General features: G+C 45.1%; 1 protein-coding gene across 3 annotated transcripts in view; it reads right to left on the reverse strand.

Annotated features, from left to right (window-relative positions):
* SH2D2A (SH2 domain containing 2A) overlaps positions 1–17,712 on the reverse strand; it is a 162,545-nt gene that overhangs the window by 71,178 nt on the left and 73,655 nt on the right. For all 3 annotated transcript variants that reach the window (XR_011023726.1, XM_068251702.1, XM_068251703.1), the window contains 4 exons: positions 7,824–7,913; positions 7,480–7,645; positions 5,439–5,612; positions 433–975 (listed from right to left, as the gene is read on the reverse strand). Coding sequence is in view for 2 of the 3 variants with exons in the window: in XM_068251702.1 (XP_068107803.1) it covers positions 433–975; positions 5,439–5,612; positions 7,480–7,645; positions 7,824–7,913 (973 nt within the window). In the remaining variant the exon portion in view is untranslated. The remainder of the gene's footprint in view (positions 1–432; positions 976–5,438; positions 5,613–7,479; positions 7,646–7,823; positions 7,914–17,712) is intronic.

Raw genomic sequence — 17,712 nt, forward strand, 5'->3', positions numbered from 1 at the left:
ACTGCGTGGAGTTGCGTGCAGCTGGCTATATGGAACGCACGTGGGCAGCAACTGCGAGGAAGCGCAGCGCTAGTACCCACCCCCAGTCCAGGAAATAAACCTCCCAGCCAGGTCCTAGTGCCCGCCGCCGTTGCCGGAAACAGCAGCATGAACACAATGGCGGGCCCGGGGGCCCGTTTTAGGCGCATACAGCTTCTCCTCTCCGGGCCCCCTGTTAGGCATCTCTACCTCCGGGCCCCCCTGCGCCTGCATGGGTTGCAGGGTCTATAGTTACGCCCCTGGTTATAACTAATTATTGCGTTATTAAAAAAAAGTTTCTTTAGTACAGTTTCCATATGCAGATTTAGTCAGTTTCAGCTGGTTTTTGGTTTAACCAACAGCTGGGTATTTGCCAGATATTTGGTCCATAGTCCAATTGTATGAATCACTTACCTTTGATTTTGGCTTGGAGACTTGTTTGCTGGCCTTCCCTTGCCCCATGGCATTGTTTTCCTGTAGGGAAGTCAACTGCTTTTGTGTACGGAATGAGGAATGGAACGCTGAGGTCTTTTCAGGTTGTGAAATCTTGTTTGTTGGATGTTGTAAAGTAGAAAACCCAGACGGAACATACCTGGGTGCTCTGCATTCACAAGACGCTGCGGCATTTACATCCACCTCACTGTATACATTTTCTAAATCAATAACGCAAGACCCCCGGCCTACAGCGTAGAAGGCTATGTGATCCTGTTCAAACTTGCTCTCTTCAGTTGTGGCCCATGTGTTGGGCTCCGTGTATGCATGCAGTTCATCTATTGAGGCATAAGTTGGACCTCTTGAAACAGGTTCTTTATGGCTTACACCTCTGATTTTTCCTGGAGGTTTAGTAACTGGGGCATAGGCAGCTAAATGATCTTTGTGGTCTTCTTGACTTTGAGGAGGGTCTTTTTCAGGAGGTGGTGTGGATTTTCGAGCTAGTAAAGCAACCTCAAGCTCATCCTACATGAAAATTGTAAACAAACATATGATGGATGTCACAGTTTTACATCTTCATATGATTCATTTGTACAGTGAAATACAAAAGATAGACTGTTAAGAACATTTCATTCCAAGAACATTTTGGTTCCACAGAACTTTTAGCAAGCCTTTGGTCAAAGTTCATCACCACAGGCAATTTTTTCTGTTCTTGATATTATTCCTTATTATTTATTCACAGCTCTTCATTCTATCATTCTAAAGTACAAATATCCTCATACTGTAGTGTAATGGCTTTAGGTGCATCTTTGTGACATGTGAAAAAAAAAATCTGGTCGGGAAAATATCGCATTTGGTATTTTAGACTTTTGTGTGCTAATTCATAAAAAAATTCACAGGTACGATAGAAGTTTGGTAAATTACTGAAGCCCATTGACAAAAACCTGTTCGTAACAGCAGAAGAGAGTGGAGTGTCACTGTGTTGTTACAAGCTGTTCTGTGCAGTGAGGGCAAAACAATAGTAAGAGGCATCACAGACATCCCTTTAGAAGTACATGTTTTGTTATACTTCCTCTGCTTGCTCTGAATTTGCTTTGAATCTGTCTATTAGTCTTTCTTAACATTCTATTTAATTGCCGCAGCTTAGATTAACTTCCAAGAAACTTTACACATGCCATGCTTATGTGATTTTCCCCACTAGCGCCTACACATCTTCAAACAGGAACCCAAGAGGTTAAACAGCCGAACAGCCTAAGGTATTCAGGGGATGCCTGTTTTGTTCCGATTTTGCTCTGCTGCTGCCTGGGGGGTTTAACACTAGGTACACACGATACAATTTTTTGGCAGATTTAGCTGCCAGATCGATTTTTTTCCAACATGTCTGATCCAAATTTCGTTTGAGTCTCCGATCGATTTTCCAATCGATTTTCCATAAAAGTGAGTGGAAATCGATTGGAAAATCTATCGCAAATTCAGACATGTTGGAAAAAAATCGATCTGGCAGGTAAATCTGCCAGAAAATTGTATCGTGTGTACCTAGTGTTAAACCCCCCAGGCAGCAGCAGAGCAAAATCGGAACAAAACAGGCATCCCCTGAATACCTTAGGCTGTTCGGCTGTTTAACCTCTTGGGTTCCTGTTTGAAGATGTGTAGGCGCTAGTGGGGAAAATCACATAAGCATGGCATGTGTAAAGTTTCTATTGGCTCCCTGCTCCTGTCAGTCACAGCTCTCACTGCTTCTGCTTGTAAGTCACGGCTCCCAGCACAGTCTCCTGGCACAGACTCCACATTCTTTTCGTCGCTTCAAAGCAGACGGTAGGTTTCGTGGCTTTACCGCATGTTGTCAGCTTTATGAATTGACATTTACTGACATGTGTTGAGGTATTTACTGCACAAGTCAGTAATTTACCTCACTGCTCGGTAATTTCAGCTTTTCATGCGGTAACAGCCTTGATGAATTGACCATTTCCTAAGTGCTCAGAAAAGTCAGCTGTTTTTTGCATTACCGAATGCGTTAATGCTTTATGAATAATGACTTTATGAATGACCTTATAATATATGTTTAGCAATAATAATGGCAAAGGACTCAGTTCAGCAGAGCCATAGCCTATTCAGTGCATTTGGTTGCCAGTACTTCGTTCCTGTACAGCCGAGCTAAATATTATACAATGCTGGCACCCAAACATCTTCTTACAGAATAGTGAAATCTGGGTGCTGGTTAGTGTTAGGGGATAAAGTTAGGTGTTAGGAAGAGGTTTACATGGAGGGGATAGGGCTAGGCATTAGGATGAATTTATTGTGGGGAGGGGGCAGTTTTGTTCAGGCATTAGGATGTGGTATATATTGGGAGAGAGGTTAGGCTTAGGTGTTAGGAAGGAGAAGGGTATCTTTAAGGCCACATTCACGCTTTAAGCTATGAGCACATTTCAGCAACACATATATTGCGCGATATGCAAGAACATATGAAGTGCATTGACTCCACTGTTTGATCTTCTCACTTGTGTGCTGCTTAACAATGCGTTACTGTAGCACACTGCTGCATGCATTTGTGTTCAAACAGAGCACATTTAGTGTCAGTGAATAGGATAAGCACCACAAGGAGGACTAGGCGGGTACCATGCGTTGTTGTGATATAAACACGTGACCACCTGCGTTGCTTAGTGTGAACAAGGCCTAAGGGATAGCTGGACAATGAGGAAAACTCCAGAGACCCAGCTGAAAGCTCCTCCGCAGAGCTGATGGTAGAATATTGGTAATCACAATTTGATCAAATTTGCCACAGATCTGTTGATCCCAGCATATCTGATCCACAAACTTCTAATGGAGTTTTGACTATTTATCAATGAAAAGGGTGACTAGGTTTAGTGGTAAATTTTCTCTGAGCTGCACTTGATAGCTGAACGCCCCTGAAGTGCATCGAGCACTACAACACTAGTGGGGGTAACAATTCCACTCATTCTCAATGTGATTTCTGCTGAAGTCTAAATAACGAGCGTCATGGTGGATCGGATCGCTTAGATCCCCGACAACTCCCGAGCAAAGTACTGGCATCACTTGAAGTATCGTTCGCTCCCGGCTCGCTGACGTCGCTGGAGCCATTGGGCAGTGAGTACGCTGCTTAACTGAGGTTGAGTCTGACAAGGTGATACAATACTACCTGATCAATTTACAGTTGGGCGTGATTGTTCGACTGACGAACAACAGGTTTAGTTTGATTAGTATTGCATTGAGATAAGCTGGCTGTATAAAAATAAATGATGTCAGGAAATGACTGGAGAGCACCAAAACTGCAAAGCAGGTGTTCTCGGCGCCCAGTGGTGGCCATGTAGCACCTGAGCTGGGTGGCGCTATAGCTACAATTTTATAGTCCATAGCCCACGCACGGGTAAATCTCCCTCCGAAATGCTAAGAGTGGAAGGGGGAACAGTATTTAACATCCCTGGGAATTGCAGCAGCAGCAGGGTGAGCTGTCATTCGGCTCACCCTGCGCCCAACTCGCCGGCAGTGTTACAATACATTCGGCCAAAATTGGCCTACCATCTGCAGAATGGTAATTGAAGTACAATTTCTGCAGAAAGTTCAATCTCTGCTGAAACAGGGCCTAGGGTGTAGCCAAACTTATCAGAAAAGCGTGGCAATGCTGCAGTGAGTGGTATTTCTCCATCCACAGCTTGCTGATCCTGCCCTGGATATGTGATCAGAGCCAGGACAAGGTCCTCCAGCACCCAAGGCTGAGACACCAAAGTGCGCCCCTCTGACCCTCTCACTCCAGTTTTCACACACTGATTGCTAAGAGGCGCCCCAGGCCCCCCACCACCACCACCACACACACACCTTAAAGTGGACCTGAACTCTTGCACAGGACACAAGAAGAACATAACAGAAATGCACCCTGTATGTATTTAGAGAGTTTAGCCTGTGTAATTCCCCCTCATTTGTGTGTAATAATCACTAGTTGTAATTTGATCTCCCCCCTGTGTGACATGACTGCCTATGGCAGATAAGCAGATAATCCCATTTGAAAGTACAGGCTGTAAACAATATGTCTGCTCTCATGAATCAGGAAGTAGAAACTGTGCAGATTTATTTTAGGATTTGTGTCAGCTGTAGCAAATAAATGTTTTTGTTTAAAGGTTATTATGCTGCTGTGTATCTTTTAGAGCAGAGAAGACGTTCTGAGTTCAGGTCCACTTTAATCTCTAGTTATCTGGCTTGCAGTGACAACAATATATCCCCTTTTCTTATTTCTCACTGCTTCAAACACAATAGGGGAATGACAGTTGAGGGAGTTGTGCGCCCCCTCTTACACTGCGTGCTGAGGCTGGAGCCTCTCTTGCCTCTGCCTCGGCCCGGCCCTGTGTGTGATGATACATTACTGAAAACATAAGAATCAATAGAGGGAGGTTAGGTTTTCAGTTAACAATTGTCTTCAATAGGAAAATGCAGGTCCGGTTCTAGACTTTCTGCTGCCTGAGGCAAACTTGTGAGGATGCCCCCCCCCCCCCCCCCTCCAATTTGGAATGATCGCGCAGCACCCAACAATTTATTCTGCTTCATTTAATGTTCTCACATGACATGCTGCAGCTAAACACAAAAGCACACTGGCTGGCTGCGAGTCTGTGACAAACAAACAGCTCACCCTCAGCCAGTCGAATATGCTCTATTCCTCCTCAGTCAGGACAGCAGTGCCACCTCCTCCCGTCTGCTGTCCAAATCAAATGAAACACTGCTGCTCTCTTGCCTCCCCCCTCCTCACTCGCTGTCAGACTCCTCACACAGCACAACAAGCTGCTTTTCCCTAATGATGACCTCTTCACCTCTCACATTTCCTCCTACTCTGACTTTTTTTTTAGGTATTTTAAGGTTCACTTTAAATCTCCTGAGGCTGAGCAGTGATGCACCACAAATGATGAAGACTGCTGTGGTGATTGGGTTAAAGGGACTGAAAATATTTTTGCATTGTTTTGATAAGATGTTAAAATGTTTACCTGAACTTTTCCATTGAAGAATGCCTTATTCTTTTCCTTTGGAGATTTGGCCAGTACAGTAGCGGGGTTTGGCATCTCCTTTCCCTGCTTGATGACTTTTCCATACATGAAGCCACGAGAGGGTGATTTGGGTGAACTACGCAATACGTCTGGAGAGTCAGGCTTCCTTGGGTTCTGTTGGTTAATAAATAGATTAGTACTAGTGATCCTGTATGTGTAGCCATACAGTGACACTTAAGCTATGTACCCATTTTCTTGCCGATTTTCCAGACGATTTTTTTAGTGCTGAGCGATCGTTTCCATGATGTCGCGACGTGGGTACAGGCGCACGACCATGTGAATGTCACTTAGCGCCGTGACGCAATAATGACCAGCGCGGCCGATCGCTAAGATCCCCAACGACTCCTGCGCAAAGTACCGCGATCGCTTGAAGTCTCGTTTGCTCCCGGCAAGTAGCGTCGCGTGCTGTCATGCACACCCACCTGCAGAAAGAGGCATCGCTGACGACCGTCGTCAAGGAGAGAGCCATCGCAAGAGCCATGGCGCAGTGAGTGCGCAGCTTTACTTAGGAGAACTCCATGGTAGACATGCATTGGGAATTCATATGTCATTTGTATATCAATTAAATCTATTTTTTTATTCGAAAAATTATCGGCTGCACACACTTTCTGTAACCAGCCCCAGGTAAAGTATAAATCCTTTTTGATACGGATGTCTGTTTTAATGAAGTGGGAGGGATACGGACGCTGCCATGTTGATTTCCTTTTAAACAAAACCAGTTGCCTGGCAGTCCTGCTGATCTCTTTGGCTGCAGTAGTGTCTGAATCACACCAGAAACAAGCATGCAGCTGATATTGTCAGATTTTTGTCAGAAACATCTGAACGGCATGGTTGTTCAGTGTCTATGGCTATAAGTATTAGAAGCAATTCAAGCAATGAAGCCAGGTTATATGCAAAGTTTAAAAGGAAATAAATATGGCAGCCTCCATATCCCTCTCACTTCAGTAGTCCTGTAAGTTCACTCTGTGATAGACATCATGTTCACTGGCAAAAAAAAAGCTGATTTCTGTGATATTTCTAAGCAGATTATAAGCAAGGGGAACCCCATATGTAAATATTAATTTTCATAATGAATATACCTGTAGTAGGTGATAAATAATCATAAATAGTACTTTCCTGGAATCTTATATTTTTTGTTGAGTTCTGAAAGGTAACACTTAAAGCGGATCTGAGATAAATAACTAACTATAACAAGTAACTTGTCTATATATTTATCTAAATGTTAGTTAGTTTACACAGCAAATCTAGCTGGAAACAGCTCCAACAGTTTATGGTTATTTATTCCTGTGATTCAATGAGAGCAGCCATGTTCTGTTTGTCACATTGCACACGGGCAAACTGATCTGTATCTCCAGCCCTCAGCCCATGAAAACTTCACTCCCCTCTCCTCCTCCCTCCTCCCCTCTGCCTCTGAAGTCTCTAGCTAGTAACCTCCTCCTCCTCCTGCACAGACTGAACTCCCATAAGCCCTTGCTACTAAGGCCCAAACTGCCAAGGTACTCTCGAGAAGCTGTGGGCGAGGCTTGTTTAGTTTATAGGGAATTAGAGTATTAAAACAAACAAAAAAAAGTATTTGGCTTGAGGAATGCCCTAGAAACTATATGAAAGGAACACAATTATGCAACGAGTAAAAGTTTATCTCGGATCCACTTTAAGGCCTGAATTAAACTCTCATACTGGCATGTGCTCCTGCCCCTGCTCTTTATGTGTATTCCACCCCCATGTAGAGCAGTGATGGCCATAGACTTTCATTCTACCTTTCACATCCGACGCTGCGTTTTGGTGCGTTGCGGTTCAACGAATCTTCCGAATTTAATCGTCCGGAGCCAGGGTCGGGTGAATTATAACTACCGCCGGTAATCAACGTTGCACCACAACATCCCGATGACACCCCACAGGCCATTCAACGCATGCAGGAGATCGGCTCCTGTACACGTTTCCTGATGTGAAAGAAGCCTCAGTAGAGATCCAGTGTGCTCACCTTGCTACAGGGAGTGGATAGCAGTTCCTTGTACGGTTGCACTGGGTTCTTGCAGTAATAGCTGATCAGGTCTTCCAGCTGAGGATGGGCCGTGTCCTCCCCCTCAATCACATACTGCTCATCATCTTGCTGATTCAGTACAAAATGGCGACAGCGCTCAGCACCTCTAAAACAAAGACCAGAATCAAATTAGAAATCTGAAAAGGTCCATGATACTCGCAACAGCCAATCTGATTCCTGCTGCCATTTTTCCAGTACACAGTGTAAAATGAAGGCAGATCTGATTCTTAGCTTGTGGCAGCAGCTTTTAAAATTCAATCCCCAAGAGCCAAATAATTCCTGACCTGTAAGAGAGGACAAATCCAACCCGGCTCTCACAGAATCGGATGAGAAAGCTTCCTTGTGGCTTGTCCTGCAGAATCTCCTCTGCTCGGCTGTGGGGGCAGAAATTGCATCATGTTATCATCATCAGAAATGTAGAAATCGTTTTCAGCATAAATACGTTACAACAGTTACTGAGTTGGTTGCTCAGTGTGCTGGATCCATCCCCGACTTGCTGGATTAGGATTCTATCAAAAAGTGAGTTTTACCTTTTGTGTTCTAAAACCCACTCTGTTGTAAATTTGGACTGTATAAAAACAACATACAGTGGCTTGCAAAAGTATTCGGCCCCCTTGAAGTTTTCCACATTTTGTCACATTACTGCCACAAATATGAATCAATTTTATTGGAATTCCACGTGAAAGACCAATACAAAGTGGTGTACATGTGAGAAGTGGAACGAAAATCATACATGATTCCAAACATTTTTTACAAATCCATAACTGCAAAGTGGGGTGTGCGTAATTATTCAGCCCCCCCTTGGTCTGAGTGCAGTCAGTTGCCCATAGACATTGCCTGATGAGTGCTAATGACTAAATAGAGTGCACCTGTGTGTAATCTAATGTCAGTACAAATACAGCTGCTCTGTGACAGCCTCAGAGGTTGTCTAAGAGAATCTTGGGAGCAACAACACCATGAAGTCCAAAGAAAACACTAGACAGGTCAGGGATAAAGTTATTGAGAAATTTAAAGCAGGCTTAGGCTACAAAAAGATTTCCAAAGCCTTGAACATCCCACGGAACACTGTTCAAGCGATCATTCAGAAATGGAAGGAGTATGGCACAACTGTAAACCTACCAAGACAAGGCCGTCCACCTAAACTCACAGGCCGAAGAAGAAGAGCGCTAATCAGAAATGCAATCAAGAGGCCCATGGTGACTCTGGACGAGCTGCAGAGATCTACAGCTCAGGTGGGGGAATCTGTCTATAGGACAACTATTAGTCGTGCACTGCACAAAGTTGGCTCTTATGGAAGAGTGACAAGAAGAAAGCCATTGTTAACAAAAAAGCATAAGAAGTCCCGTTTGTAGTTTGTCACAAGCCATGTGGGGGCGTGACAGTTAATAATGGCGCACAGCGCCAGGGGAATACAAAGGGCGCCCCATAGACTTACATTATATAACGCTATTTAGCGTTATAAGTGTTAAAAAATGGCGCAGGCAGTGTGCCTTACACTTATAACGCTAAATAGCGTTATAAGTGTTCAAGAATGCAGCGGGGGTCGGGGGAGGAGAGAGTCAGCGGGACACTGGAGGGCATAGGCAGCGGGGAGGATGTGTGCAGAAGCATACGTTACCTTATCCTGGGCCAGCGATCGCTCCTTCCCTCCGCTCCTTCCATTCGTTTACTGTAGTCCTGCAGCCGGCCAATCACCATGTGGCTTCAGTCTCCGCATGCTGATTGGCCAGCTGCGGGACTACAGCAAACGAATGGAAGGAGCGGAGGAAAGGAGCGATCGCTGGCCCAGGATAAGGTAACGTATGCTTCTGCATACATCCGCTGCCTATGCCCTCTAGTCTCCCGCTGCCTCTCTCCCCCAGCCCTGCATGTTTATCATGGCGCACCGCTCTGCAATCAATGTAGCATAAAACGAAATTTACCGTTTTATTGTATTTACATTAAAACGGTAAATAGCGTTTTATGATACATTTATCGGCATAACGGTGCGCCATTTTTCTCCCTGCGCCATTTTCGGATGGACCCATGTGGGGGACACAGCAAACATAGTTACATAGCTATTTTGGTTGAAAAAAGACATACGTCCATCGAGTTCAACCAGTACAAAGTACAACTCCAGCCTGCTCCCTCACATATCCCTGTTGATCCAGAGGAAGGCAAAAAAAACCCTTACAAGGCATGGTCCAATTAGCCCCAAAAGGGAAAAATTCCTTCCCGACTCCAGATGGCAATCAGATAAAATCCCTGGATCAACATCATTAGGCATTACCTAGTAATTGTAGCCATGGATGTCTTTCAACGCAAGGAAAGCATCTAAGCCCCCTTTAAATGCAGGTATAGAGAAGGTGGAAGAAGGTGTGGAAGAAGGTGCTCAGGCCGGATGAGACCAAAATGGGACTTTTTGGCCAAAATGCAAAACGCTATGTGTGCCAGAAAACTAACACTGCACATCACTCAGAACAACCATGCTTCTCTTCAGCAGGGACAGGGAAGCTGGTCAGAGTTGATGAGAAGATGGATGGAGCCAAATACAGGGCAATCTTGGAAGAAAACCTCTTGGAGTCTGCAAAAGACTTGAGACTGGGGCGGAGGTTCACCTTCCAGTAGGACAACGACCCTAAACATAAAGCCAGGGCAACAATGAAATGGTTTAAAACAAAACACATCCATGTGTTAGAATGGCCCTGTCAAAGTCCAGATCTAAATCCAATCGAGAATCTGTGGCAAGATCTGAAAACTGCTGTTCACAAATGGTGCCCATCTAATCTGACTGAGCTGGAGCTGTTTTGCAAAGAAGAATGGGCAAGGATTTCAGTCTCTAGATGTGCAAAGCTGGTAGAGACATACCCTAAAAGACTGGCAGCTGTAATTGCAGCAAAAGGTGGTTCTACAAAGTATTGACTCAGGGGGCTGAATAATTACGCACACCCCACTTTGCAGTTATTGATTTGTAAAAAATGTTTGGAATCATGTATGATTTTCGTTCCACTTCTCACGTGTACACCACTTTGTATTGGTCTTTCACATGGAATTCTAATAAAATTGATTAATGTTTGTGGCAGTAATGTGACAAAATGTGGAAAACTTCAAGGGGGCCGAATACTTTTGCAAGCCACTGTATAATAGAGATTATATTTCGGAATACTACATGACAACACCAGATACTGGAACAGAAGTAAGTGAAGGTAATATAAGGATTCTGAGCTTCCCTGTTGGTCATTGAAGCTGAAGCTCACAATCTAAACCCTACCACAGTTATATATCCATCGTAGTCTAGGGCCAATTTTAAGGAGAAGACAATTAAACGTATCTGTTCGGTATTTGGAATGTAGGAGGGAACTTGAGAGGAAACCCACAAACACACAGGGACAATATACAAACTACTTTTTGGTACTTTAATTGCAAAGTGCTAAAAAGTAATTTTAAAGAGAAGATGAAAAGTGATCTCCTAGGAGAAAGGGTTAATTGACTATGGGCCTATGTCAAAGTTTCCCTATTTTGATACAATGTTGTCTCTAATTGGCCACAGTAAGGCCCCGTTCACACTTGCGTTTTTGGGAAAAACGTACCGGATGTCCGGACCGGATCTGGACCATACCAGACCGGACTCGTACGGTTCCTATCCGGATCCGGTACGTTTTCAATCAGGTATGAATACGGCTGCGATCCGGATCCTGTTTTTTTTAAAGAGATAACACACTATATAAATTCCTGGGGTCTGGGAGGTCAGCAGAAGCTGCACCTGTAGAATCAGGTCCTCCGCTGTTTTGGGCCTCACTTCCACGTCTGACATACTGCCAAACAGCTCCAGCACAAAGTCACTGCTGCTCCACTCCAGAAATGCTGTGCCCATGTGTCCCCATCCAAAATGGCTGCTAGAAAACGCATAGGAAGTGGGGTAGAATGTCCGGTTTTTATAGCCAGTGTGTTCTGTGCTTTCCGTTTCCCATTGGTTTCTATTGCAGGACGGTGCAGTCGGGCTCCGGTCCGGGTGCGTCGGCCGGATGATAGGGACCTTAAAAATAGCGCATGTTGGAAAAGTGTCCGGAGTCCGGATCCGGTCAGGCTCCGGTCCGTACGGAACGGACGTGTGTGTAAGGTCGCATAGACTTTGCATTGCTATGCCGAACGTCCATTCCGTTTGTACAGTATACGGTCCGGATCCGGCCCGGCGAATCCGGACAGCGAACGCTAATGTGAACCTGGCCTAAGGCTTTGTTCACATCTAAAATCAAAATCGATCATCCTAATCCATTGATAGGTTTGATGCAATGAATGTTTGCATGTCTGCACTATGCATGTTACAGGGCCAGAGTTAGGACACCTACGTTTACCTGGGTACTTCTACGCAGTATAGGTGACTATAGGTGACTAGGATTCTGTGAACTAAGACCCGGCTTTTAACTTAGCTGTAGGGATAACAGTGGTGCCTGGATGAGTGAATCTGTGAATGCATTTGTTTGAACATTTGCATGCGAGAGTGCAAAGGGTTAATAGATTTTTGCTGTTTTCTGACCACACCCCCTTCAGCACCTCCCTTTCCTTAATAACTTATTTAATGTCCTAACTAGAGGCGATGTGCCTGGATATATGTGTGTTTTTTTCACAATAGGAAGCAAGACGTTTTTCCATCCCAAACTCTAAACGTTTCTTTAAAAGAAAAATAAATAACTGGAGTTTAAACTTAAGTTCACGTTCCACAGGAAAAGCAACTGCATCTAAACCGCAGCTTTTGAGATGTAACAAAAATAGCCTTATCTCCTTAGGCAATCTGTGTACCTGATCTGCTTATTCTTTCTGTCCTTTGCTGGTTTTAGAATCTTAAAAAAACCGCAGCGACATCCTGTAAAGGCATGTTAGCGTAAACATTCTCACTATTCTAGGTACTTAGCTGCACTGCATGTGTCATATCTGCCCAATTACACGTTACCGGGATATGCAAATCGCTAGTGGTCAAAGATGACCATTTCTCTACCAGCACCTCTGTGTACAAAAATAGCACGAATAACAAAACTGTCAGAGAAAAACACCACCAAGCAATAGTCATATCGCAACTAACCACATAACATGACCCCAATGTGATTTCAGGAGAACTGTAGTCATTCTTGCAATAAAAAGAGTTGCTTGTGAAGTCTGCATGTCTTGGGCAGGTGAAAGATTCTAATAAATTAGGAGTTGTTTGTAACCCATAGGCAAATGCAGGGGGGGATTACAGCTGCCCAGAATCCCCCCTCAGACTATTTATTATTTATATAGCGCCGACATATTACGCAGCGCTGTACAGTGTTTATATACAGTATATCTTGTCACTAACTGTCCCTCAAAGGAGCTCACAATCTAATCCCTACCATTACCATATGTCTATATTATGTAGTGTAAGTACTGCAGTCTAGGGCCAATTTTTTTAGGGGGAGCCAATTAACTTATCCGTATGTTTTTGGAATGTGGGAGGAAACCGGAGTGCCCGGAGGAAACCCACGCAGACACGGAGAGAACATACAAACTCTTTGCAGATAGTGCCCTGGCTGGGATTCGAACCAGGGACCCAGCGCTGCAAGGCGAGAGAGCTAACCACTACGCCACCGTGCTGCCCAACTAGGACCGGTGCAGTGTCTGGGGACAGGCACAAGTTAAGACACCAGAATATATGCAGGCATCCTGCAGCTCAAAGCACTGCACCCTTTCTTTCCCTGCTACAATTGACTTTGGATGGAGCAGCAGCATGTGTACAGAGCATGGAGCAGCAGTGAGTGTACAGAGCATGTGTAACGATTGGTGTCAGCAAGAGGCACAAATATCTGATTAAGTGGTGATATACAGAATCACCACTAATGCAGATATGTTAGAGTGAAATAGTCAGTATCTTCCTGATGGTAAATCAGCGGAAGGCTCACTAACACGGTAAGTGCCTGAAATGATCTACTCAGACCAGTGTCACACCCCGAACCTTGATTATTGGGGATCCGCAGTATCGCCAATAATACAAGGATAGACCCGATTATATAGCAATCTGCGGAATTGCTAATAATGCGGGTAGATGTAAAGCAGTGGACACACGAACAACATGGAAATAAACAAAACAGTAAATATTCACAAAGTTGTGGAAATATCCACCACACGGCAATTCCTCAGAGGTGTGGTTACCTCTGAATGGGAACCCCGTGTGTGAGATCCCCCAAAGTGGCAGTGGAGGAATCTCGGCCTCTGGCAGTAACGGTCTGCTAGGGCCGGCGTCTCAGGGAGGCAAGCCTCAGATAATAACCCAACAGTGGGAGACGTTCCACTGAAGGGAGCAAGGTCAGACAGAAAGAGGTTCGGCAACAGTACAGGCAGTAACAGTACAGAGACGTGAGACGAGAGAATAGTCAGGAACCAAGCCAATAGTCGTTAACGGTACGGGCTGGCAGAGTACAGAATCAGGAAGCAGAAGAGAAGTCAAGACAGGCACAGAATCATACACAGAGAATCAATAACAATAATAATAATAATAATCTCCTAGTCTAGGTGTGAAGTCCTTGGTTTCAACACCTGGGATCTAGTCTAAGGTCTGAGTGCTGACACAGGGTATCGCAAACACAGACGAAGTGTGACTGAAAAGCACTTCCTTATATACTGCCTGGGAGAGAAGTCTCCACCCCAGGCAGCAACCAATCAGAGCAGGCTAAAATGTCAGCTGACCTCCAGGTCAGCTGACACGCTTTCTAAGAGTATAAAGGCGTGTCTGGCGTGCGGCCGCACCCCCTAGAGGCAAGATGGCAGAACCCTGGTGAACAGCATGTTGGTGAGTTTGGAGCAGAGTGCTCGGACGGGTGTGCGCAGCGGATGCGGACGAATTTCCGCATCCCGCGTTGGAAGGTCCGCTTGCCGGACTGGATGCGACCATATTTCCGCAATCCATCCGGCGTTGCAGATTTTTCGTTACAGCATGGAGCAGCTCTGGCAAACTTAACAGTCAGGAATGAGCACAGCCCTGTGCCCTGCTGTGTGAATGCTTCGATTTCCCATTCATTAGCAATGCTGGCTGTCCTCATTATTATGTGAATCCAAACTGCTCCTGATCGATCCCGTTGTCGATCGGGAGCAGATCGGACATTTAGGAAATAACTGTCAGATCCTGTAAGTCGGACAGGAAATTGCATTATGTGTATCCAGTATGATGTCCTACCATATTATTTTACTGTATTGTGCTTTGCTGAGGAAGACCTTTCAGGAATCCCCGCCCCCCTTTGAAAATCTTGGGTTTGCCCCTGTAACCATACTGCTTCTTTTAGCCTAGGTTAAGGCTGTCCAACTCCAGTCCTCAAGGGCCTCAGGGTCCTCACACATTTTTGGCACAGCTCAAATTACTTGATGGGAATAAATAAGGAACTGTGTGGTCCATTAACCCTCCTGGCGGTATATTAAAAACCACCAGGGGGCAGCGAAGCCGTTTTGTTGATTTTTTTTTATATCATGTAGCGAACCGAGGGCTCGCTACATGATAGCCGCTGCTCAGCGGCATCCCCCCAGCCCCGCCAATCGCCTCCGGTGATAGGCGATCAGGAAATCCCGTTCAAAGAACGGGATTTCCTGGAGGGCTTCCCCCGTCGCCATGGCGACGGGGCAGGATGACGTCACCGACGTCATGGACGTCGTGACGTCTAAGGGAGTCCCGATCCACCCCTTGCCGCTGCCTGGCGCTGATAGGCCAGGCAGCGCAGGGGTCTAGGGGGGGGGGGGCTGTCTTGCGACGCGGATAGCGGCGATCGAGCGCGGGGCCGCGGTGATCGAAGTGCTGACGCAGCTAGCAAAGTGCTAGCTGCGTTCAGCAAAAAAAAATTATTCAAATCGGCCCAGCAGGGCCTGAGAAAACCTCCTGCGCGGCTTACCCCGAACTACGTTCGGGGTTACCGCCAGGAAGGTTAAGTAAAACACATTTCTCCATTTCTCTGTCCATCCTAAACACTGGCATGGATATGGCCCTTGAGGACAGGAGCTGGACAGCCCTGGTCTAGGTAATTATTTTTTGTCTTCCTGGAATTGAGAGAACAAAGACATCTTCACAAACTTTGCTAGCATGCACTAGCCCTTCTTTGATGGATTGATGGCATAGAGCAGTGTTAATCAAACCTGTCCTCGTGACTCCCCAACGGTGCATGTTTTGCAGGCAACCTCACCTATGCTCAGGTGGGGTAATTAGTGTCTCAGCTACATGGAATCCACCTAGCTGAGACATCACATACCCCACCTGTGCATAGGTGAGGTTGCTGGCAAAACATGCACCATTGGGGAGTCACAAGGACAGGTTTGAGAAACACTGGCAGAGAGACTATAGAGAACAATGAACTGAAAGCTCACATTGCATCATGGGTACAACATTCTGAAGATACTACAAAGAACAGGCAAAATTCCAAGTCCTCTACATGATCCTGACAGTGATAAATAAGAAATAACTATGGTATCTTAATCAGTTCCAAGTGATCGACTAATTAAAAAAAAACATTTATACAAAGAGATATTTAGCACCTTTTAACAGAAGCCTGAAGTGGGAGAGAGTATGAGGCATGTACATGTACAGTTGACAGCAGTGAGGGATTTCAGGTATATAATTCATACTTCAGGTGTGCGATGCTAGCTGACCCCCTATAATGAAAACCACTTCCTGATGCCTAACCCTAGCCTACCCATCTAATGTTTACTCCTTCCCGTTCCCTAATAATTACTTCCTCCTGTAACTTTAACCCCCCCACCGACCGCCTAACGCTGATTGGCGGTGGGAGGGTGGCAGCTGCAGGACCGCCTAATGCCGATAGGCGTTCTATAGCTGTAGCTTAGCGCATCCCCGCTTGAGTGACGGAGCTCCACTCAGTAAATAGCCTGCCAGTCGCGATCGTTGCTGGCAGGCTATAGGGAAAAGAAACAGACATTTTTTTTTAGTTTGTACAGCGCTGCGATCTAGCTCAGCGCTGTACTGGAGTCAGCCCTGTCACTTGGCTGTCCTCTAGAGCAGCTCACAAAGCGATCGCTCTCATAGGCTGTTGCCTATGAGAGAAGATCACAGTGATTGGATCTAGAGGGAGGGAGACATTTAAAAAAAAGTCATTTAAAAAAAAAAATTACAATTAAATTAATAAAAAAAGTAAACGTGGCAGCAGCAATCAGATGCCACCAACAGAACGCTCTGTTGGTGGCAAGAAAAGGAGGGCAAACTCATTTGTGTGCTAAGTTGTATGGCCGTGCAGCAAAATGTTAAAGCTGTACTGTGCTGAATTGTAAAAAATGGCCTGGTCACTAGGGGGATATAAGCCCGTGGTCATTAAGTGGTTAACTCCATCCTGACAAACCCTAGTCCCGCCCACCATCCATTCCTGGTATTTAACCTAAACCAAAAAATGAACCAACCTTATCATTCCCTAAACCGCCCCTACATAATCTACACCCAACCATAACCAATGCTCATTTCCCATCCTCTTCCCCATGAATACCAAATCGGGCCCCAACTCAGTATTGGTGTTGGAACTGTGTAATAGTCAAAGCTCAGTGTTTAAAATATTGCACACCACCATTTTGGATGTAAGGTAGCTGAATGCTTGCAGCAATTGTTAACTCCTGACATCCTAAAAATCATCAGTGCCAGCATACGGCCAAGCACCAGCACCAAAGTGCTTGCCATTAACTAAACAATATTTAGGACCAATTTATAGCCTAATGCTGGTTCCAAATTTAAGCCCTGCTGGCAAAAAAAAAACTACAGTACCACCAAATAGCCATCCAACAATGAAGACTCAGTGGCTGACGCATCTGAAAAATGTGCATATGGGCAAATCGCAGCACCAAAATGAAAACCTGATGGATAAAAATGTATCAGTAGTGACATAGCTACAGTAAGTACCAGCATTGTTTAACACCTTATTGAAGCTGACAAATCAGTCCCATATTATTTAATATACGGTATCTATTTGCTTTGCTGGTTGTGAAATATAACTAAAAGGCGCTCAAAATCTGTTTTAACGTGTGCTTCACTCCCCATGAATATCCAGCGTTGCTGGCAGTCTATAGTAATCGCACGGGATTTGTGATTTTATGCAACCATAATAACATCAGAAAAATTGCAGACTTCTTTTCCGCGCACATTTTCTGCAAATGCAAGTGTGGCCCCAGCCTTACTGTAGTTTGCTTGTAGTACCCGCGCAG

This window comes from Hyperolius riggenbachi, chromosome 9 (assembly GCF_040937935.1).
Source record: "Hyperolius riggenbachi isolate aHypRig1 chromosome 9, aHypRig1.pri, whole genome shotgun sequence".
In the NCBI taxonomy this organism is placed as follows: domain Eukaryota; kingdom Metazoa; phylum Chordata; class Amphibia; order Anura; family Hyperoliidae; genus Hyperolius; species Hyperolius riggenbachi.